Here is a 25228-nt window from a genome sequence, read left to right as displayed (position 1 = left end):
TTATGTATATTTCGAGATGAAACAAAATGTTAAAAAAACGCGCCCGTAGGGCACTCGCGTTTGTTAACCGCCGCCCCTGCACTGGCTAGCCGCTTCTAAACGTTCTACTAGTGAAATTATGTATATTTCGAGATGAAACAAAATGTTAAAAAAACGCGCCCGTAGAGCACTCGCGTTTGATAACTGCCGCCCTTGCACTGGCTGGCCGCTTCTTAACGTTCTACTAGTGAAATAACGTTTATTTCGAGATGAAACAAAATGTTAAAAAACGCGCCCGTAGGGCACTTGCGTTTGTTAACCGCTGCCCCTGCACTGGCTGGCCGCTTCTTAACGCTCTACTAGTGACATTACGTATATTTCGAGATGAAACAAAACGTTAAAAAAACGCGCCCGTAGGGCACTCGCGTTTGTTAACCGCTGCCCCTGCACTGGCTGGCCGCTTCTTAACGCTCTACTAGTGAAATTATGTATATTTCGAGATGAAACAAAATGTTAAAAAAACGCGCCCGTAGGGCACTCGCGTTTGTTAACCGCCGCCCCTGCACTGGCTAGCCGCTTCTAAACGCTCTACTAGTGAAATTACGTATATTTCTAGTTGAAACGAATTGTTGAAAAAAACGCACCTACAGTGCGCTCGCTTTTGATAACTGCCGCCCCTGCACTGGCTGGCCGCTTCTAAACGTTCTACTAGTGAAATAACGTTTATTTCGAGATGAAACAAAATGTTAAAAAACGCGCCCGTAGGGCACTTGCGTTTGTTAACCGCTGCCCCTGCACTGGCTGGCCGCTTCTTAACGCTCTACTAGTGACATTACGTATATTTCGAGATGAAACAAAACGTTAAAAAAACGCGCCCGTAGGGCACTCGCGTTTGTTAACCGCTGCCCCTGCACTGGCTGGCCGCTTCTTAACGCTCTACTAGTGAAATTATGTATATTTCGAGATGAAACAAAATGTTAAAAAAACGCGCCCGTAGGGCACTCGCGTTTGTTAACCGCCGCCCCTGCACTGGCTAGCCGCTTCTAAACGTTCTACTAGTGAAATTATGTATATTTCGAGATGAAACAAAATGTTAAAAAAACGCGCCCGTAGAGCACTCGCGTTTGATAACTGCCGCCCTTGCACTGGCTGGCCGCTTCTTAACGTTCTACTAGTGAAATAACGTTTATTTCGAGATGAAACAAAATGTTAAAAAACGCGCCCGTAGGGCACTTGCGTTTGTTAACCGCTGCCCCTGCACTGGCTGGCCGCTTCTTAACGCTCTACTAGTGACATTACGTATATTTCGAGATGAAACAAAACGTTAAAAAAACGCGCCCGTAGGGCACTCGCATTTGTTAACCGCTGCCCCTGCACTGGCTGGCCGCTTCTTAACGCTCTACTAGTGAAATTATGTATATTTCGAGATGAAACAAAATGTTAAAAAAACGCTCCCGTAGGGCACTCGCGTTTGTTAACCGCCGCCCCTGCACTGGCTAGCCGCTTCTAAACGCTCTACTAGTGAAATTACGTATATTTCTAGTTGAAACGAATTGTTGAAAAAAACGCACCTACAGTGCGCTCGCTTTTGATAACTGCCGCCCCTGCACTGGCTGGCCGCTTCTAAACGTTCTACTAGTGAAATTATGTATATTTCGAGATGAAACAAAATGTTAAAAAAACGCGCCCGTAGAGCACTCGCGTTTGATAACTGCCGCCCTTGCACTGGCTGGCCGCTTCTTAACGCTCTACTAGTGACATTACGTATATTTCGAGATGAAACAAAACGTTAAAAAAACGCGCCCGTAGGGCACTCGCGTTTGTTAACCGCCGCCCTTGCACTGGCTGGCCGCTTCTAAACGTTCTACTAGTGACATTACGTATATTTCGAGATGAAACAAAACGTTAAAAAAACGCGCCCGTAGGGCACTCGCGTTTGTTAACCGCTGCCCCTGCACTGGCTGGCCGCTTCTTAACGCTCTACTAGTGAAATTATGTATATTTCGAGATGAAACAAAATGTTAAAAAAACGCGCCCGTAGGGCACTCGCGTTTGTTAACCGCTGCCCCTGCACTGGCTGGCCGCTTCTTAACGCTCTACTAGTGAAATTATGTATATTTCGAGATGAAACAAAATGTTAAAAAAACGCGCCCGTAGGGCACTCGCGTTTGTTAACCGCCGCCCCTGCACTGGCTAGCCGCTTCTAAACGCTCTACTAGTGAAATTACGTATATTTCTAGTTGAAACGAATTGTTGAAAAAAACGCACCTACAGTGCGCTCGCTTTTGATAACTGCCGCCCCTGCACTGGCTGGCCGCTTCTAAACGTTCTACTAGTGAAATTATGTATATTTCGAGATGAAACAAAATGTTAAAAAAACGCGCCCGTAGGGCACTCGCGTTTGTTAACCGCTGCCCCTGCACTGGCTGGCCGCTTCTAAACGTTCTACTAGTGAAATTATGTATATTTCGAGATGAAACAAAATGTTAAAAAAACGCGCCCGTAGAGCACTCGCGTTTGATAACTGCCGCCCTTGCACTGGCTGGCCGCTTCTTAACGCTCTACTAGTGACATTACGTATATTTCGAGATGAAACAAAACGTTAAAAAAACGCGCCCGTAGGGCACTCGCGTTTGTTAACGGCCGCCCTTGCACTGGCTGGCCGCTTCTAAACGTTCTACTAGTGACATTACGTATATTTCGAGATGAAACAAAACGTTAAAAAAACGCGCCCGTAGGGCACTCGCGTTTGTTAACCGCCGCCCTTGCACTGGCTGGCCGCTTCTAAACGTTCTACTAGTGAAATTACGTATATTTCGAGATGAGACAAAATGTTAAAAAAAACGTGCCTACAGGGCGCTCGCGTTTGTTAACCGCTGCCCCTGCACTGGCTGGCCGCTTCTAAACGTTCTACTAGTGAAATTACTTATATTTCGAGATGAAACAAAATGTTAAAAAAAACGTGCCTACAGGGCGCTCGCGTTTGTTAACCGCTGCCCCTGCACTGGCTGGCCGCTTCTAAATGTTCTACTAGTGAAATTACGTATATTTCGAGATGAAACAAAATGTTAAAAAAAACGTGCCTACAGGGCGCTCGCGTTTGTTAACCGCTGCCCCTGCACTGGCTGGCCGCTTCTAAACGTTCTACTAGTGAAATTACTTATATTTCGAGATGAGACAAAATGTTAAAAAAAACGTGCCTACAGGGCGCTCGCGTTTGTTAACCGCTGCCCCTGCACTGGCTGGCCGCTTCTAAACGTTCTACTAGTGAAATTACTTATATTTCGAGATGAAACAAAATGTTAAAAAAAAACGTGCCTACAGGGCGCTCGCGTTTGTTAACCGCTGCCCCTGCACTGGCTGGCCGCTTCTAAATGTTCTACTAGTGAAATTACGTATATTTCGAGATGAAACAAAATGTTAAAAAAAACGTGCCTACAGGGCGCTCGCGTTTGTTAACCGCTGCCCCTGCACTGGCTGGCCGCTTCTAAACGTTCTACTAGTGAAATTACTTATATTTCGAGATGAGACAAAATGTTAAAAAAAACGTGCCTACAGGGCGCTCGCGTTTGTTAACCGCTGCCCCTGCACTGGCTGGCCGCTTCTAAACGTTCTACTAGTGAAATTACTTATATTTCGAGATGAAACAAAATGTTAAAAAAAACGTGCCTACAGGGCGCTCGCGTTTGTTAACCGCTGCCCCTGCACTGGCTGGCCGCTTCTAAATGTTCTACTAGTGAAATTACGTATATTTCGAGATGAAACAAAATGTTAAAAAAAACGTGCCTACAGGGCGCTCGCGTTTGTTAACCGCTGCCCCTGCACTGGCTGGCCGCTTCTAAACGTTCTACTAGTGAAATTATGTATATTTCGAGATTAAACAAAATGTTAAAAAAAACGTGCCTACAGGGCGCTCGCGTTTGTTAACCGCTGCCCCTGCACTGGCTGGCCGCTTCTAAACGTTCTACTAGTGAAATTATGTATATTTCGAGATGAAACAAAATGTTAAAAAAAACGTGCCTACAGGGCGCTCGCGTTTGTTAACCGCTGCCCCTGCACTGGCTGGCCGCTTCTAAACGTTCTACTAGTGAAATTACGTATATTTCGAGATGAAACAAAATGTTAAAAAAAACGTGCCTACAGGGCGCTCGCGTTTGTTAACCGCTGCCCCTGCACTGGCTGGCCGCTTCTAAACGTTCTACTAGTGAAATTATGTATATTTCGAGATGAAACAAAATGTTAAAAAAAACGTGCCTACAGGGCGCTCGCGTTTGTTAACCGCTGCCCCTGCACTGGCTGGCCGCTTCTAAACGTTTTACTAGTTAAATTACGTATATTTCGAGATGAAAAAAAAATGTTAAAAAAACGCGCCCGTAGGGCACTCGCGTTTGTAAACCACCGCCCCTACACTGGCTGGCCACTTCTAAATTTAAATCTCGTGAAAAAAGGTTTTTTTTTTCCAGTTAAAACAATACTCCTTGGTATAACACCATTAAGTTATTTATTGTTTAAGTAATTGATTTTTAGATAGAATGCAGAAAACACATTTATTAATTGAAAGAAATTGAGCTACACATTTACCCTTTTAAAGCTTATACATTTATAACCAATCATCCTGTATATATGCTTTGCCGTTTTTCATTTAAGTCAATTGTAATTGCTGCCTGTGACAAAACAATAATTTCGTAGATATTCCTACGTCACGATGTTCAGAGGCCGAGACATGCTTTTGAGTATCCGGACGATCCGACGACAATTCTTTTTTAACCTAGTTTATACTATTGCTTGGGTTTCTTTTGCAGAATTCACGGATTTGAGAGGCTATTTTTGGGATCGCAGAGCTCGCTTAGCTCGCTTGGGCATACGCTTCGTGGAATAACTAGATTCAACGGACCCCGCGAGGGGAACTTGGTCTGGGTTATCGCTCTACTATTATACCGGATCAGTATTACGACCAAATGGCACCCGAGATGGCCGAACCTCAACTTGGCTAGCTATTACCTGACTAACTTTACTCACTTCGGAAGACACTCTCAGCATTTGAAATAGGAACTCTAGTGAGTTCCTATTTCAAATGCTGAGGGATTAGCGAACCTTGTGATATACGTGTCGACCTCGATTTCAACGACGATGGTTTGAGGATGTTGGATTTCGAATAGTTGTGACAATAACACGACGAATAGCTTGTAAAATAATTCGCAGCTTATAAAAAATGCTACGCTACATGCTGTGCTAATCTCTCACCTCTTGATAAATCTCTGGTATGGTTTCGTTATGCTCGAACCAAGCGTCGAACAGCTCCAGTGCCTGATTGGTCACGTTCTCATTCCCCCACTCGACTCCCGCTGTCAGGAGAGCTCCACTCAACCAACTGGGAGGATAAGGAGATAAAAGTTTATACGAACAAGGCATCTACAAAGTGTGTTTTTTATACGTAGTAAAAAAGCTGAAACACAAACATTTGTATTGAAAGAAAAATATCATCATCATCTTCATATTAGCCGATAGACGCCCATTGTAAGGCTTATATTCCAAAAATCACAAGTCTCATCACCAATCAACAGTCTTGCGCTGCCAGCACCCAACGACCACATGATCTTCACTGCATAATCGATCCACCTCGTGGGTGGGCTATCCACACCGCGTTTAAAAAAAAATAGCCTGGACGACGGCTTACATCTCTTGTTGAGTATACCATCAGTTCGGATGAAATATCTCAGACTTGAGAGGAACAGGCGAAAGAAACTTAGCGGAACCTAGTATTTTTTTTAGATAATATACAGTTACGTAATTTAGTAATCATTGAAATTGCCTGCAGGTAAACATATCACTCCTAAGTTCTGCTGAATTCTATGAAGTCATTTATATGTATAGTAAACCTTAGCACATAAACACATTTTTTGATATATATTTAAAATTTAGCAATATAAGTTATTAATTATCGGACATGATGATGTTGATTCAATGTACAAACGATTAGTCAAGGTTACGTGAAAACCAGGTCTTTTACTTACAGCTGATCTTCACTCAATCCGGCTGCTTCAATCTGTTGCTGAGTGTATATTTCCACCTCCGGCTGTAGTTGGCTCAGGAGGTTGTTCAGATACGGCGCCGATGCTGAGAGACGCAGCAGTTCCCTCCACCAGGACAAGTGGGTTAGCACCACGCGCCATGGCGCCCAGTGGTTTTCTGTGCGCAGTCGCGCTATGGGCAACATATTACGTTATTAGGCAATTGTCGAAAAGTATATTCTTACCAAGTTTATACTTATGAGAGAAATAGTTTGAAAATATTCCTTCATATTTTTATGTACGCCTCCTGAACACAGATAAACAAGAAAACGGTGTAGAAAGTGTAAAGAGAAAAAAAATTAAACATTAATTTATTTAATACGTAAGAAATAAGTAATAGATATATCCAAAATGCTTTTTCTTTCTCTGTAGCTATTATTGTTATTATTATTTCTGAAACCATAAAAGATTTGGATGGAGTGTACAATACATTAAATGCCAGCAAATGTACTACTACTACTACTACTCCGCTGGCTCAGTGACCCAAAGTGGATCTTGGCCTCCGAAGCGAGAGCCTTCCACTTTCCTCTATCTTGCGCCATCGTCTGCCATTGGTTGACATTCAATTCGCGCAAGTCTGCCTCAACGCGATCGATCCAGCGATACCTGGGTCTACCCACTGGCTATGTGGCAAATGTGCTATATGTTAATTTATTTAAAGCTTTTTCATCAGAAACTAATGACCCTGTGAAGACTATGAAAAATGACATTTTCTCACCGGCCGCTGCCATGGCCCTGCTAGCAGGAAGCCTGCCTGCTCTGCTAAGGATGAAGGCATCGTCCAACAGTAACGCCCTCTCAGCTGGCGCTCCTTTATCGTACAGTTCAGCCGCCCTTTTCGCTGCTATCTCTGCTGTCTGGAACAATCTTTTCATTTCATATTTGTACTTTACATTTATCAATTGCAGCTTAAATGTTGCAGATTGACTTATGATCGTACATTATAACAAATTTTACTAGCACATCACATGCTTCCTGGCATATCCCCGAACAGTGATGACTCAGATATAGAGTTAATATTAAAAAAATAAAACAAAACAATTTTCGTGTCGTATCACACACTACAAATGATAGACAAATGATAGACTATATGGTATTAAGTTCACTATTGAAAAATCACCATTCAAAATGAATGAATGTGATACAAAATGCGAAGTCTTGTAATACAAAATAATTAAAAAATATTAGCTACCATAACATACAGTTCATAACAATACTATGATGATCGCCAAAATATCTGACAAGAGGAGATCGCCAAGAAAAAAGTACGCATCCCGCGAACGAGTGAGTCGGGGCTGACGGCACTAAATCAAAAACGTTCAGGTGGTTTACGTACTTCAGGTAATAAAATTAGGCGGGTGCTACTATAGGTCTTTCACTTTATTGCATATTTTACTGCAAATAGAAATAAAGTGCGAACTATGATAGAGGCTTGCTTCTGGTGGCTTTGAAATTTCTTCACCTCGCTGGGAAGGTGTCGAATGGTCCAGAAATTATTTAACACGCAGCCTTGAAGAAGGCGAAAAGTTTTTCGTCTGACATCTCGTGTTCGATAACAAAGCGATAGTCACACATCTTTTCAAATGTCGAATTAGGCAGTGTCCGCGGAGTTACAGTGTTTGCGTAATTACATTTTGTAATTCAAGCCCTATCCTGATACGTAACAATACTAAAATACAAGGCTAGAAATATTTCTAAAACGTTGTTCCAAGATTTAAAAACATGGTTTTCAATTGCTTCTTTTAAATTTATCAATTGGTGGAATAAAAAAAACAGACAAAATCTGATGAATTATTTTAAAAAATAATTATGAAAAATTTTAGATACCAACCTCTCCAATTGCGTGGTCTTGCGGTGCGACCCTGTACAAACCTCTCGCTCCCACATTATATCTCACCCACTTATGCTTCCCCAGGTCTGGTATCACCACTACAATGTGTATTGATTATATATTAATTGCATAAATACACTTTAGTCACAGATGAAATTAATAAATTTAAAAATTATGGTCAAATACTACCTCAGTTTATTTTTCTGTTGGTTCAAAATACTTCCCAATTTAAAAATCTTACAGGCGATTTTTAAGTTTAACAATGTCACTTCGTAGTATTTTTTTTATTCTAATAACAAGTTGGCACACGTAACATAAATCATTGTCCTTTCAGCATATAGAGGCCCATTAGAAGTCTCCTAAAGATGTCTATAGGGGGATATACCATAATCATCGTGCTTGGTAGGCGGGTTGGCGATTGTATTCAGTATTGTGATAGACAGAGAACACTGTTGTGTATCGTCTGAATACTTATTTGTGAGCTGTGATCCTATATAAATAATGCACAAAGTGTCAATTATATAGAATTGTATCTCAGGAATCGAACCCACGACACACGTCTAATAATTTTTTAAAAGTTTTTTTTTAAAATTTGGTATATCATCTATGGCGTGCATATCGCGCGCCACTCAAACACCAAGCTCTTACCCACGTGACCGTCAATCGCATCGCGGCGGCGGCGGCAGTGAAACAGATAAATGACAGATGGCGCCACAGTAGACGCAACGAAAATCTGCATCGCGCTGTTGAGAGTCTCCGCGCTCATTATAAGGGCTAGCGGAGGTGCGGTCAAAATATCAAGAAGCAACTGAAGATCAAGAAGCAACCGACGAACAAGAAGCTACAGTACTACGACCACTCTGTCACATCTAACCTTAGTTTTCGTTTAAGTCAGTACTTTGAGCGTCTTGATGAATACGTAAGTGACAAAATTAAAAAAAAAAATAAAAATTAAGTTTACTTACTTTCCGTTTCGTTCATCCATATCAAATGAGTGACGTTTTCAGTCCACCTGGACATGCGATGGCTTTTCGTATCGTTACTTATTTCGTACCTATCAATGCAATGAATACATGTTTTGATTTAATGGGGTAAATGTATAGCTCAATTCTCAGCACAAAACAAGTTTTTCCACCTACAATTTATCAAACCGTATAAAAATCACTCTGAAATAATTTACGTTATTTTATATCATTCGAATGCAATAGGCCAGTAACATTTGACAGTAAGTCTACAGGGGCAGATAATATACAATAATTAATTTGATTACATAGATTCGAAATTCAAAAACGCTTTATTTACGTTTATTTATTTATTACGTTATTATTACTGAAACCGTTGATTAGTTGTACTATACATTATTTGATAGCAAATGAGATATATAAATAATCTAAGATAAATAATCATTCTGTATGTGATATACAATGAGAATATAAAAAGATGTTATTTTATATAAATATTCACTTATATCCGTATTTTATTCAAATTCTAAAAATTTTTTTAAGTACGCATTTAGATTCACTTTTGTATCATCGATCATTTTTACATTATAAGTAGTAAGCTACCACCGAATCGGAACGTTGATCTGTTAAAAGCCAGCAAGGAACTCAACAGTTGCTCTTTTGAAATAAAATTTAACCACATTTTTTAAATACCATTAACCACGCAAATAAGCCAATAAACCAAGTTACACATACATCGATCAAGTAAAAACTCTTGAATGCTGTAATAAGATTTTTTAAATAATGTACTAAAAAGATTTAAACCTAAGAAAAGAAGGTCTAAGATATCTTGTGGTGTCATCATTCCCTAACTTTTTAAAATATATTAGTAATATTGAATTTAATGACATGTAATTAAATAAATAAATTTTGCATACATTTAAACTACTCACCAAGTTCCGTTATGTATGCTCTCGGTCTGATTCTTCCAGATCCTTGTAATGTTCTCCATTTCCTCGTCATCATCAGATTCCAGAGGACCAACGGTGAAAGTGACAGGTATTACCCATTTAGGTAATGGCGGTGGCTTAGTCGTCTTTATCGTCGTCCTTTTAGTCGTGGTGGTGGGTTGTGGTGTTGTCGTGGTGGCGTTTATATCCTCTTCTAGGGGCTCGGTAAAGTTATCTGTAGGATAATTTTACTTTTTTTAAGTAAATAACAATCGTTTATTAAAATGGTGGTCGAAAAATGGTTTTAGTTAATACATTTTATTTACTATTTTCGATTAACCTATGGATAAATAAAATATTATAAAGGAAGTCAGATATGAGAAGGACAAAATTTTCACAAAGTTAAAACGTTTCATAAATATATTTATTTATTTATTTATACATTTTTGTACACCTTAGACAATAACCAAAAAAAAGGAACAATTCACACAGAGGTACAAAAGGCGGTCTTATCGCTCGAGGTGATCTCTACCAGACAACTTTTAGATGGAGATGAGAGACATGAAGGAGAGAGCAGTTTAGTGTGCATATACATAAAAATACATTACAATACACACATACATATATATAAATATATGTACATATATACACACAAACATAAATACAAATAGATACATTACTATACATATATTTATATACATATATGTATATACAAATATATTACCCATTTTCTACCAGTTAATCGTTTAGGCGGTGGAAATATACAGTTTTGTATGTTAAGAGAGATTTCTCAACGATACCAATAATAGTCAATCGGATTAACAAGTCCACGTAGAAAAAGATTACATTGGTATGATCAATAGTTCGACCATCTTACCAGGCTCGAAGAACAGTTCCTCAAGGTCTGCCCTCAACTCCATGGTTAAGAGATTGGTTATCATCGGTGGTTCCGTGGCAGGAGGTTCTGCTGTCATCACGAATCTGTAAGCAGGACCGTTGCTTGATTTATTTGTGGTGACTTGTTTAAGTCATGAGAAGAATACTGGAAGAGCTCAAACTCGACAGCATCGTCTGGGCTAAGAGAGAATAGAAGATTATAAGAAAATACTCCGAAAATATTCTCTTAAAAATTAGTAGTTATTTCGAACATGCTATAGCTATAGGTAAGGTAGCCCACAGTCGAATAGCCTATACTGAAAAAGATTGACATCAGCGAAGTAGAATCTTCATCATTCATCGTATCAAAGATCACCAAAATGATCGGTGTATGGCGGACAGTCCCACTACATCGGACTGTCCTGTCCGCGGCGGCAACATGCGCCCCCTTGCGCATTGACGTAAGCCAGCAGCCCGGATCCTCGGTCGCTCGGCGCGCGCTTCTCATGGCACTCTGGGTTCGGCTGCACATCAGCGCACACGCAAGCGCGCCGTAATAAAATCTCGTTCCGACGCGCCTACCTTTGTGTGAACAATAAATTAGGATCTTCTCAGTAGCATCCGCTTATCTCATTTCACAACCGTGGTGAGAGAGACAGGACAGGCCGATGTAGTGGGACTGTCCTCCATAGGACTTTGGCTGCCCATATCAAGCGAGCTATCGCGACTTTGACTATGTCGTCTGTCCATTTTGAGAGGGGAAGTCCAACGCTGCGCCTGCCGGACCGTAGTCTTGACTTCAGAACCCTAAGTTTATGTACAGTAAGTCGTGATAGCTCAGCGGCAGAGCACTGACACTTGCGATCGTAAGTCGCGGATTCGATTCGACGACAATCTTATATAAGTCACACTTTGTCCATTAATTTTATAAGATTGCTACTGCTCACGAACAAGTTTTCAGAGAATGGACAGAAGCATTCTCTGAATATACTGCGATTGTAACCAGTCTGCCAAGCGTGGTGATTGTGGTATATCCCACCATTGATATCTTGACGTGTATCAGCTGAAAAGAGAGTATATTTATTTCAATTCCTTCTATTACTTGATGACTGCTCGCTCCATTTTTCTTTTTAATCAAGTCCACTCAATAATTGTCTGAAAGAATTATGCCTTTTGTACTTCTTCTTCTGATTTATTTTTTCCTGTCTCTTCATATGTACAGTAAATAATAAAAAAAACTCACCGTTCTTGTTTTATGATAACATCGGATCCTGATATTCTAGTGGACAGCAGTGGGTAGCCTGCTTTTTCGCACCAGCCGTCCCACGCGTGGGCAGGCGCTTCGTCCGTACCGTCTTTTTGTAACGCACGCCACAGGTCTCTAGAAAATTAGCAGTGGGAGATAAAAATACGACAGCATAGTGTATATCTGAACACAAAGGATAAAAGAATGAGTGTACAAGAGAGAAAGAGAGAGGCAGAAAGAGAACGAAGACAGTGAGAGAGAAGATCGAAAATAATATCTATATTAATAACGATGCAGTGTAATACAAAAACCATATACTTTTTATTCAGTTTTCTGAAACGTCTGTCTTATATTCAAAATAGAATGAGTGTATGTGTGTTAGAGAGAAAGAGAGCGAAGACAGTGAGAGACAAATCGAAAATCATATTTATATTAACAGTGAAATCGATGTAGTGATCGAGATCATAAACCATCTATTTTTTATCAGGGTTTTTCCAGAAAATTCTTACTCATATTAATTTATACATACTAATATCTACTTATGATAATTTACACTGTCCACTTGTATATGTAATGGAAAAAAAACCGATTGTCCAATTTGATTAAAACTAGAATCAATAGTTTCAATGTTTTTGTAATAATAAAAAAGTAATATTAATATAGTAAAAGAAAGCGTAATTCAAAATTTGTTTTACTACATATTAAAATTAATTATTGTTGACTATCTGTCCTGCAGAAATTTGTACTGCCAGAAGTTATAGATCTAACACATTTCAATAGAAAAAATGCATTAAAGGAACATACTTCAGAGTGATCACAATATACAGGTGAGTGTCAACAGGTGTAAAATATTTAAAGATTGTTACTAACGAATAAGCCATACATTCATTAATTTTAAGTTATAAACTATAACAAATAAACATGAATAACTTTTACTCATAAAATATTAAAAGTAAAATAAATATATAAAAATTTAAGTTTATTTACAATTTTTTACGTCACCGAAATGGTCTTCAAGAAATTCATTGCAACGATATATATGTACATCTATATAATTTTATATATAACATATGACATGAAATAAAGGCTGCCCTTGATTTTCAAGTGTAAAGTTTAAGTCTGCATTCACTTTTTTAAAGTCTTTACATCTATAACAGTTCACTCTAAAACGTTACCTGGCGTCGGTGCTGGAGAAGCGATGGTCACGCAAGAGGCGTGCAAGGGCGGCCCTCCCAGCTGCCTCTCCGGCGGCTTCGATCGCCATACTCACGATTGCAGCGCCCTGTTACCAAAACTCATGTCAAATTCTAATATTTATTTAATTTAATCTTCGAACGAGCACACTGTCTTTGAATTTACAACAAAATTAGTTTTGAGGCCTCAGATTTCCGTAAGTTAGGTTCAGGTATCACTTTATTTGGGAGCAACGTTTTCTCGCCCGAGATGTGGTTGCCTTGATAGCTGTCTGGTGGGGCTGCGGATAATATTTTGAGAATGGAGTAAAAGGATGAAAAGCTATGGGTGGAAGGTTGACAAGAACACCGGAGGAGTGGAAAATTTTATGACTGATGAAAGGAAAGAAAAAGAAAGATGCTGTGAAAGAAGAAAGAGGAAAACTGTAAATAAAGAAATAAATAAAAAAATGACTATACCCAATATTGTGAAGTCCCTGTTCCAATAACATAATAGAGGAAACAAGAGACCCCCAAACGGGGGCCGTAGAAAAATAACTCCTTAAATTTGTCCGTCACTATTATAGACTCGTCACACCCTCGAATCTCGCGAATGTCCAAAAATTACGTATATATTTTACCACAGATATATGCTGTGTATCTATTGGTATACATAGCTGTACTGGGCTTGAGGTGGCAGCTGAAGTAACTAGCCTCAAGGCTACGGAAGCATCGGCACGGGCCGTTGCATTAAACATTCCACCGGATTGGTGCACGAGTTCCAAAGGAACCCTATTAGACGTAATCGACTCCATAGATTTCCAACAGGATCGGTTACAAAGATCTTACTAAGATCTTCTGCCCACCTTGTGGGTGTGAACACCCTACGCTGCACTTGGTTAGTGATCTCCACTTCAGAACCTTAGGACACCAGCTACCATCTGTTCTGCACTCTATGTGACCTGCCCACTGTCACTTCTATTTACGGATTGGTAAAGCTATGTTTTTTTCCGTATACGGATCTCCTCTTTCCTCCATCTATATATTTAAATATTATAGCTATCGCTACGCAGACACTGATTAATACCTTATGCAGAGATAGTTCTTCAGCTGTGGACTCCATTTCGTTCCTGTCTAGACGAGGTGAAGCGACTGCTCGCACTGAATAGCTGGAATCTAGCCTGTATAATTAAAGTTTATATTTAAGATTTTTTTTTTTATTTTAAATTTTTAACACGTTCACTGCGGGCCTAATTTTGAAGAACTTTTAGCTGGTGCGGCTGAGGTCGAATCAGCCTCAAGCTGAACTTCCTTGTAGTGCGGTTGAGGCCTTTTCTGCCTCATGTTCATCAATATTTTTTTACAATATTGAGTCAATGCTTCGCAGACATAAAGAAAGCTATACTTGTCTTTGTCATACCTCATACGGTTGAGTGTAAACAGCCGCCGCACTAGAGAGAAAACACGAGTTTTACGCGCCGCACCAGTGCAAAGACTACCATGAGGCTGAATCGGCCTCAAGCCGCAGTGAACGTGTTAACATATAAAAAAGATTATATTAAAATTAGTAGCGGTAGCCCAGCGGCAGCGAATTGAGACTAGCGATCGTAGTTCGCGGGTTCAAATCCCAAGATATAATTTTATATATTAAATAATTCACACTATGTGTATCAATTATATAGGATTGCCACTGCTCAAAAATAAGTTCTCGAAGGATAGACAGCAGCGTCCTCTGTTTGTCTTAATACCACACTGCGATCGCCAGCCTGCCTGCCAAGCTGATGATAATGGTATACCCCTGGGTGGTGAGTGATACTGTCAAAAGGAATGAAACAGTATAGATAAGTAGGTACAAACCAAACTGCACAAATAACTAGTCAATTAATAATAGAAAAAATAATATAAGAACAAAGTAACTAAAAATAGAATAAGAACAATGTAGTATTGTATTAAAAAAGTCAAATCCAAAAATAAGAAAACTGTGATATAAAAAAAATAGGATAAGTAATAAAATAAAGAATAAAAGAAATGTACCTAGCCATCTAAGAGTAATAAGATGACGGAAGGAAGGCGATGAAAGCAAGAAGGAATGAAAGAACGAAATGAAAGATATCGTGAAGGAAAAAAGGTAAGAACAAAAGAAATTGAGAAGAATGAAAGTGAGTGAAGAATAAAGATAAAAATTTGAAAAACTCATTTGTAAACAAAGACCCTGATCCCAACGTATTAGGGGTACGAGAGGCCTCCAATAGCGGAGGCCATAAAGAAAAAAAAAATGGTATACCCCTATAGATGTCTTTGGAGATTTTTGCCTTACAGTGCACGTTTAAGAACTGTAACGACCAGTATGCCTAGTGCCACCTTGAACTGGATTATAAAAGCATGAATCCCAACTCAATGTTTCAATCTTTGGAATGGTGGGATATAAGGTAATAAAAATATTATATTTCGTCTATTCCGCTAATAAAAATGATTTGTATAGTAGTTTACAATAGGTATTTAGATCGACACATATTCTTAGTGTAATGTAGTTTATTAGTATATAACTATCTAAAGCTATGACTACTTGTGTAAATATAATGACATATGTAATTAATTAAATAAGGTACACAACTCAAACAGGCCAAAAATCAAGCTGTAAATATAAATGTTCACTCTAAATTTACTTTTTCATTAAAAATTCTAAATAGTGTGTGTAAAAAGGGAAAAAAAACATTAATTGTGTCTCCATAGGAATGGAAGTACAAATTGTTGTTAGAGTGTGTTCAAAATAAATTTAATGGAATCAGGCGTTACCTCGCGGAAGTCCATCCTAAGCAAGAAAAGGACCAATATCTAGCCACTTCCGCACATGCAGTGGTAGTCGTGCAATGAAATGCATCGCCCGCCAGCCCGCCGACAAATGCGTACGCGGCAAACAATGCGAATCACACAACCGCCACCACCAAATCACTCAACACGTGTTTCACCCCTCCACGGGGCATCTTCAGGAGTTATGTTACGTTAGTTATATTATTATGTAGTAGTGGGGGAGGAGGTGGCATATAAATAACAAGCGGCGACGGGCATTTCATTGCACGACTACCACTGCATGTGCGGAAGTGGCTAGATATTGGTCCTTTTCTTGCTGAAAATATATTTCGTCGTCGTTTGTCGTTAGTTGTTTCAGTGCAAATACGCCCACTACAAGACAAGTTTTCCTTAAAGATCCTTATGATGACTGGTCTTTCGCTGCCCGCATTCAGCACATTTACGCGACCTTTACTATACTGTCGGTCTACCTAGACTTTTTCCTAGGTTACGATCCACGGTGCGTCTACCGGATTGGGTCGCCACTCGAAAACCTTTCGATTCCAACGGCCATCGGATGCACGAGCGATATGCCCCGCCTACTGCCACTTTAGACATTTAAGTGCTACGTCGGTGACCATGGTTTATCTGAAAATCACATTTCTGCTTCCATCTTGCATATAGCTCTATCCATTGCTTTTTCGTTTAACCTATTCGCTATAAAATAATAAAAATATTATAAAGGTCTTTTACATCACCCAGAAGAAGATTTTGGAGTGAAAAAAAATACCTGAGCGCCGGTAAGACGTGATCTAAGAGGAGGGCGTCCTCCTCCCTTTCCGCACTGCCATCACCAAGTGGAGTCGCCTTCTCTCCCAGCACCGATGTCAGAGCTTCCATCAACCACTGAGAGCTCCACCACCGTGGTGACACCAGTCCACCGAACCACTGGATATCACGAACAACATAATTTACTCCGAAATATAGGCTGATATCAAGTTTTAAGTTTATAGTTTTTATTACAGATAACTTTAAAAATTAAGCTAGCTTCTTTACGGATACATCATAAATAATGTTATTCTTTTTAAAATAATTTTATTCATAGGATAAACATCGCAGATAATGTTCAGAGAGCTCACACTACTAGATTAAAAAAAGTCTACATATTTTTACTACCATAAATAACCTCGTAGACCAGTGATTCCCAAAGTGGTCTATATCGACCCCTAGGGGTTTATGACAACCTGCAAGGAGTCTACGTCAGCGAAAAAAAATTTGGGGGTCCATGCAATGAAAATGGGGGTCCACGATAGTGGATCTCAACACATACACTGATAGTACCTATTTACTTACATCATACTATCTTATAATATCAAAACATTTACATTATTTATAAAAGTACCTAGAAGTAGCATTTTGAGTAGTTTTAATTTAAATTCAATAAATAAATGTATATATTAACATATGTTTTTACTTTAAATTTTTATCACTAAAATTCACTACAGTTAGAAATTTACAGGAAATCAATATCAGGTAAGTAGGGGGTCTACCAAACACGGAAAAATATGACAAGGGGTCTACGACATAAAAAAGTTTGAGGAAGTCTGTTGTAGACGATAGCACACTTTGAGAACGATGTGTTCGCCTTCAGGCTCGCTTTTTAAAAATACTCATACAGGCACTTCTACTGCGTATATAAAAACCTTATTAGAATAAATTTACAAGCATTTAAGATAAGCACTCACCTGTTGAGCGATGAGCTTGGCAATTATCTTTGTGTCGGTTAGTGTGGAAGGACTTAGGATGATCAAACCCCATCCTTCTGAATAAGGATTGCTTCCATCGACCACCACCATGTCTGTGAAAACATTTGTGTTAAATATTGATGGTATGATCAACAGTATAGCAATTCTCTATGAGAAAATATTTATGGGCAAATAGCCTATTACAATATGTTGCGGTGGTGTAGTTAGAACATGATATCTATATTTTTGCATAAAATGTCGAAAAGACAAATCTCTGGTGGGAACCTTTTAGAGTTTATTAGGTACCGTGGCTTTTGCCTCGACCCATGAAATACATCCTTCGTGGGCCCCATTATTGGACAAACGTTGGGTTACACTCCTTTCTCATGAATGTTCAGTTCTTATATGAATATTTGAACGCCTGACATCGATATCTTTCGCCGCTCTTATAGTCTTTAGAAATTATCTTAATAATTCACTGTATCCATAACAGATTTTTAATCACAGAGCCTTGAAGAGGAAAGCGCATCGGAAGAAACATTTTTAAATTAAGAGCTCTTTTGGTGTTTAAAGTCGTAAGCCAGATGTTTCGTCTTACGTACGATTTTTTTCTTTTCAATTTATTTTTATTTGATGTGCTTTGATTTTTCTACAATGTTGTATAAAGTTAATTTTAAATGTTGTGTCACGTATAATGGACAACGCACCGGGGTGAAACATGTGCTGAGTAACTTGACGGTGGCAGTTGTGTGATTCGCATTGTTTGCCGCATAAGCATTTATCAGCGGGCTGGCAGGCGGTGCACTTTATTGCACGACTACCTACTGCATGTGCGGAAGTGGCTAGATATTGGTCTTTTTCTTACTTTAATTTATGTATTCTGCTGGTGTACCTTATTAGATAAATAATGGATTTTTGATATAACGATAATTAGTGATCCTATTAGCATCATCCTGAACTGCTGACATAGTCCGAACTGCAAGGAAGGGAAAAGATAGGGAAATGGAGAAGCAATTTGGAGGAAGCCTTTACTCTGACCGATGATCATATCACAGAACTAAATTGATTAACCATACTCATACTAAGAATAAGGTAAAACAATATTTGAAATTATTATTATTTATTAGCATCACTCATATTAGATAACAGACGAGATAATGTTGGTACAAGAAACATTGACGGCAATCCGAAAAATAGTCTTACAAAAACCGGGACTTATGAAGACTCAGGACGATCTACGGAAGACCCGCAGTGGTAAATTCCTACTAAATATTCTGATATTGAGACGGTACGATAGATCAAAACGAGTAGCAGTGGTCTAGTGGACTGGGTTACGCCCTGAATCGAGTATCCAAAGCCATTATTAGCGTCGACTATGCAAGATTTAGTAGTGGTAGGAATTCACATAAAATAGTTTTTTCCCCCAGAAGACAGAGAAACTTGTACGTACCCTAAAGAATCCTCCTCCCCCAACATTGCAAGTAACCTAAGTAAATTTCATGCTTAGGGTGGTACTGTATGTTCTATCGCAGATACCTGGTGTACTCCGCGTCATCACCGATTGGTTTAGAAAGTTTGGAAAGCTCTGAAGAATCTTTTAACTCTCAACAAGAGTGAAAGGAGTTTATATTCCTCGAAGGCGTACCTGGTCGAGAGTCAATAGTGCGTTTATTAAATATATATATATATATATATATAATTTCCAATTCTATCCCCTTCACCAGCATTCTTTACCTACTTGAATATTTATTATCATCATCATTTTTGCAGCAAAACATCCACGGCTGTGTATAGTAAAGCCATGAGGGTAATGTTCAACAAAAACTTTTAGAAACAGTTCAAAATACACTAATGTGAAATAAATAAAGCTAAAACAAACTAAAAAAACCTATTGTAAAAGTATATAAGTAATTTAATAGGGGTTTTATACATTATAATTAGATTGTAATGCCCTGTTCCATAAATATGATAGGGGAGAGCGAGCCCCCAATAGCAGGGGACATTTGAAATAAAAAAGGTAATGTTCATAGATTTCATATAGAGGGGTAAGTAAGTACTACCTGAATAAATCTCCAATTAGTTCAGGCATCAATCCTAATGCCAATCTATATTCTCTATACTAACTTACCGAACTTAGGCAGTGGGTAAGACGTATTCAACTCGTACGTGAAAAGCTGTATTGTCCTCTGTACCCATTCCAACAGTGGTCTGAAAGAGAATGGTGTAATTAGTCAAGTAAATCATTCGCCCAATAATTCTATGGAGTTGTATCAATCTTACTTTGAGATAATGTCAAGAATTGCAAGCGATGATAGAAAAAAACTAAACAGAGTAATGTTTTTAGTAAGAAGAGATGGGGTAAAGCACAGAGAGGAAAAAAAGAGTCAGAGGGAGGTAAATAGAAGCTACGATAAGCAGAGAGAGAAATAAATGGAGGCATAGAGAGGCAGATAGAGGTAGAAAGAGGCAGAGAAAGATAAAGGGAAGCACAGATAGGCAGAGAGAGGTATATGGAGACATAGAGAGGTAGACAGAGACAGGGAGAGACGGAGAAATAAGTAAAGAAAAGCAACGTTAAACAGAGAGAGGCATATGGAGGCATAGAGGTGCAGAGAGAGACAGAGACGTGTACAGAGAGGTAGAAAGAGGCAGAAATAGGTAAAGAGGAGATAAGCAGAGACAGGCATAAACTGGAAGAGAGCAGGAAGAAGTGGAGAAAGGTAGAAAAAACTAGAGAGATAAAGAGATAGAGAAGTAAAATCATTGGATATCATTCTCTTCTTTTATTAACTTACCCGGACTCATCCAGTATGGACTGCTGATCGCTGTACAAGCTGATCTCCGGCACCGTAGCCTCTTCAGCTGGTTCTTCAGTGTTTACTTCTGGAAGGTTTGTCAATTCAGTGCCGTTGGTTTCTATGGTGGGGATCGGGGCTGCTCGACGTTGCAGGCGGCAGACGGCGAACGACATCATATGCGGCGGCATGGGTGGTGACTGCGCGAACTCGTCTTGCAGCTAGGTAACATATTAAAATGAATGCATAGAGAATTACTTTTGCCTTTATTGTTGTTATCGCAATAAAGGTTAAAAGACGTTTTTCCAACTTTGACCGGAGTTTTATTATTGAAAACCATAAACCAACTTTTTGTTCATATTTTTATTAATATTAATATACACTTTATATCATTTACAATGACCACACGTGTCTGACGAGCGTAATTTGGAACTAGAATTAGATTGTGCTCTCCTATTTACCCACTGAGAGCTCTGAAAGGTTTGTTTTTAGTTCTATAACACTTAAAATACAAATTCGATTTTCTATTTTTTTTTTTGTTAAAACCGTATTCAATATCATTAAGTTTAATACACAAAATTTTTAAATTATTTCAATATAACTAATAACCAACAATACGGAAAATATTAAAATTATAACGCTTTTAGGTATTTACAAAAATGGCAAAAATTTACCTAAAAATATTCCACCGTGACACATTACTGTAACTTAAATTACTGATGATTAAATATAAAATGAACCACTTTTCATAAAATCAAAAAACAAAAACAGTCAAACCTGTACCTACCTTCTTGTTTTATCGGCTCGTTAATATAATTTTTGCCGCGGTTGCGTTAATACGTAAGAACCCGTTTTTAAATATCTAAGTTCTTTATAAGAAACAATTGAATCATTTGTATAACAAGACAACTAGTCTTTATATATGTTAACAGTTAGATTAACTGTCATATAAAGTTTACATAATGTATTCAGTTGATATGAAGCATTCAAATAGATCTTACCAGTCTGTGACCCAAGTAGAAACCGGCTTCCTCTGTCGCCACGATCGGCATGTTTGTTAAGGACACGTGAAATCTGAAATATCGTTAAATGAATAACGAGCTTATTCCGTGTTATAATCAACTTTGAATTATTCATAGAGATGATTGTATACTTCATGTGAAAAATGACAAAAAAGCTCAATTTAAAACAAACTAGAATCAAATTGATCTCGAAGCTGACATTCTTCAACATGAAATAATGCTAACAAGGTTTTTAAATATATGAGAAGAGTCCACAACAAATTCAATCATTTTCTTGTGGCTATTTTATGTTAGAATTCACATAAATATTTTCTTTTTGGTAAGATTTACATTTAAAATATTTCTAAAAGTATTTTCTTTTATGTTCAAGAGTTTCTAACAATATAACTTAACGTTTCGTGTTATTGTCTGGGGTGGTCATCTACTGAATGGTTTTTTCAGAAAGTATCAGATTTTGACCGTGATGGTCAACTGTTGATTCAATTGACTTAACTTCGATTTCAAAAAGAGTTTCTCAAAACTTCACTGTCTCACGGGCAGCAAAGTTGCAGGCCCTTCACAAGAGGAGATACCAAGTCCATTTAAGAGGCATTTCTTTTATCTTGCGTTTCAAGAAAAAAAGAATAATTAGGGAAAGCATGCCAACGATTGTTTCCCGAGAATTGTGCCAAAAATATTTTGAAACCAAAAAGAAGAATAAAGAGGATCTTGAGCAATTGAAGATAGAAAGAGCCACTGAAAGACAACGAAAGAAGGAAGAGAATGAAAGACTAAAGAAAAATAGGGTTAAAGTGGGAAAAAATAAACACATCAAAAGTGTATCAAAGATTCTTTCAGATAGTTCTGACTTGAGTGTCGATGTTTCTTTTTGAGATAGTGTGGTTTCGGGATGCTCAGATGATGAAAACTTAAGGAACTTTAAACCTTCTGGGAAACCGTTATTAAAACAAATGAATGAATATGTTAATTTCACATATGATAATAAGTATTATCTTGGCAAAATAATTAATGTTACTAAACACACTGCAACAATTTCATTAATCAATACAGTGTGGTCGCTTATAAAGATATGTGTGCCATTTCATTTCTTGATTTCGTGACTGAATATTATATTTTTTCTATGTGAAAATTAAAATTTTAAGTTTTGACATATGTGTGGTCTTATTTACTATAAAAGTAGGTTTTTATTCATATGGTCAACTACTGATGCTAAATACGGTCAATTACTAATTTTTTTCAGATTTTGATTGGTCAACTACTGAAGCAAAAACTTAATATGAATCAAAAAAAATTTAAGTGTTTACGATTTGTTAAATTGAAAGACTTCTTAGTAAAACTTAATCTAAAGGGTATAAGAATTTCCTTTAAGCACCCACTGATATTCTAAAATTTGAATGTATGTGGTCAATAAAAAAAAACATTTTAGCAGCGCTCTTAAGTGGTCAATTACTGGTGCCGTTACCCTAAGTATTTAAATTTTAAAGTATAATTATTTATTTATAAAATGTATGGAGAAGCAAATAGAATACCAATTTCTTAAAAAAACATTAGAGAATCCTTAGCGTTTAAGTTATAAATAGCACAGTTGTTTTTATTTTTTTAAATAAATATAAATTTATTGTCGGCGGCGCCGCCTCGTAATAAAATACCGTAAGGTAAAATCCTATTAAAATAACTAAAACATACTTTGTTTATTTAAATTTAGAATTAATATTGAGATAAGGAAGTCCAAGATATCCTGTGGATTCCTTATCTGGCCAAAACAAACTCAGCTAAATTACTTTATTACTTAAACAAATTTAATCTTCAGTTTCCTCACCTGTCCCTGACGATAGTGAGTTTGAACGTAGCCCTCAGATGCGGTTCATCGAGGCAAGGAAACGTAGAGCGGGCATGGGTCAACCAGAACCTCGATACCGCACAGCGTCTGGGAAGATCATACAAACTGTGTTTCACACTTCATATTTTGAAGCTTGCTGCAACGTTTGTGAGTTTCTTATAAAATCGTATACATTGACCTACGAATGACTAACAAATTTATAAAGTATAGTGTATGTATATATACTCGTATGTATATGCTATGTTTAACAACTTGCTTATTTATTTAACTACCGCGGAGTTTACAAATAATTATAAACATTTAAATCGACCACAAAAACAAAAACCAAAAAAAAAATCACTCAACACGTGTTTCACCCCTCCACGAACATCCTCAGGAGTAATGTTACACCGATTAGTGCCAAACACCGAGTGAGCTCAAAGTGTTAACGGTGGTAGTTGTGTAATTAGCATTGTTTGCCGCGTGCGCATTTATCAGCGGGCTGGAGGACGGTGCACTTTGTTGCACGATTACTGCTACATAGCGGAAGTAGCTATATATTAGTTCTTTTCTTGCTTAGGATAGACTTCCACAAAGTAACGCCTGAATCCATTAGATAACAAATTACTTGTTTAAATATGTAATATAATATTATAATGGGGCTTAGTTTTCCTCGAGAAAAAACGTACTATCTCAGCATAGAAAACACAAATCGAATGATGTGAACAGTTAATACTCACCTCCTGTGGGTGCCGGTTAAGAAGAAACCTCTCTGTTTATCACTCCTCCCCAGCTTGGTGATGAAGCGGAGACTGAGCGTGTAATTATACTTACGACGCAACTTCTCCTTTGAAATAAAAAGAAAAGCGTTTTAAGCCTTCTAGAATATGTTCTAGACATATATATAGATTTTTAATGATTTATATATAAAAAATATAAATCATAAATGCCATTGTTAAATATTTTGATCGCTAAATCGTGAATAGTGCTAGCTTGGTGCTTAAGGCGATCATCACGGATTAACCGAAATGTTAAGGCTAATGCTGACATATGGCGGAAAAAACCTCATGAGGAAATATCTGAAAACAGTGGCTTTTGAAAATTCCTGTACAAATCCACGGCCTTGCACTTAAAGGATTCACGGGTACTCCACGACTTTGATAGAGTCTGAATGAAGGAAACTTAACCGGTGGTTCAACCTGTTTTTTTTAAAAAAAAATCCCGTTGTTGGGGATCTCACATTCTCCCCTACTGTTTAAGCAAGGACATTAAACAGTAAATTTAACACAAAATTTTTGTTATTTCCACTCTATTCTTTTGCTCTTCTTAAGATGTTTTATTCATTCCTTATCATTTCACACCTGTTATCAAACATCCTGTATATCTATTTTACCTTGAACTCTATGTAGGTCTGATCAGCAGCTGGATAGTCCAAAGCCTTGGCGACCTTGGGACCCAGAGAGCCTCCGCTTTTGAACAACGCCCTCTCAGTCACGTTCATGTCCCTCACGTTGAGGACCACGAAGTTCGTATCGCGGTCAACTTTGAAATCTATTGATACTTCACCTGGTTACAAAATGTAGAGAAGACAACATTAAGAGAAGTGTTTCGGGTCACAAAAAATAACTTAAATACTATTTATTTCTTTATTTTATCACCCTTTTTAAAAATTTTGTAAAGGCGGACTCGATGCCTTGCATTCTCTACTAGTTAATCTAAAGTGGTGCAGAGATAGTTAGTGTTAGAGTGATCGAATGTTATAAAAAATTTAATTGGTTATGCATACATATTGTATTTTTATAAATGCTATAATTACTATGTTTACATAAAGAGCTATTCATAAACATTTTGTTGAATACGAGGAAATAATATGAATATACTCGTATATATATAAATAAATATTTATATATATACATATATATATATATATATGTGTATATATATATATACATATATATATGTGTATATATATATATATATATGTGTATGTA

At 37.9% G+C, this 25228-nt stretch overlaps 1 protein-coding gene across 1 annotated transcript in view; it reads right to left on the bottom strand.

Annotated features, from left to right (window-relative positions):
• LOC137927261 (leucyl-cystinyl aminopeptidase) overlaps positions 1-25228 on the bottom strand; it is a 51340-nt gene that overhangs the window by 9357 nt on the left and 16755 nt on the right. The window contains exons 6-23 of the mRNA XM_068771041.1: positions 24631-24803; positions 23978-24084; positions 23238-23345; positions 21398-21470; positions 20397-20617; positions 19730-19809; positions 17602-17714; positions 16647-16804; positions 14154-14247; positions 13070-13176; positions 11892-12029; positions 10650-10753; positions 9776-10007; positions 8847-8935; positions 7882-7979; positions 6769-6907; positions 5994-6183; positions 5224-5350 (exon numbers count right to left, since the gene is read on the bottom strand). Coding sequence (XP_068627142.1) covers positions 5224-5350; positions 5994-6183; positions 6769-6907; positions 7882-7979; positions 8847-8935; positions 9776-10007; positions 10650-10753; positions 11892-12029; positions 13070-13176; positions 14154-14247; positions 16647-16804; positions 17602-17714; positions 19730-19809; positions 20397-20617; positions 21398-21470; positions 23238-23345; positions 23978-24084; positions 24631-24803 — 2351 coding nt within the window. The remainder of the gene's footprint in view (positions 1-5223; positions 5351-5993; positions 6184-6768; positions 6908-7881; positions 7980-8846; positions 8936-9775; positions 10008-10649; positions 10754-11891; positions 12030-13069; positions 13177-14153; positions 14248-16646; positions 16805-17601; positions 17715-19729; positions 19810-20396; positions 20618-21397; positions 21471-23237; positions 23346-23977; positions 24085-24630; positions 24804-25228) is intronic.

Source organism: Battus philenor, unplaced genomic scaffold, assembly GCF_028537555.1.
Source record: "Battus philenor isolate CCGP_79_NKW_IND1 unplaced genomic scaffold, ilBatPhil1.0.hap1 SCAF_30, whole genome shotgun sequence".
In the NCBI taxonomy this organism is placed as follows: Eukaryota; Metazoa; Arthropoda; class Insecta; order Lepidoptera; family Papilionidae; genus Battus; species Battus philenor.
This window is presented reverse-complemented; position numbering and strand designations above follow the sequence as displayed.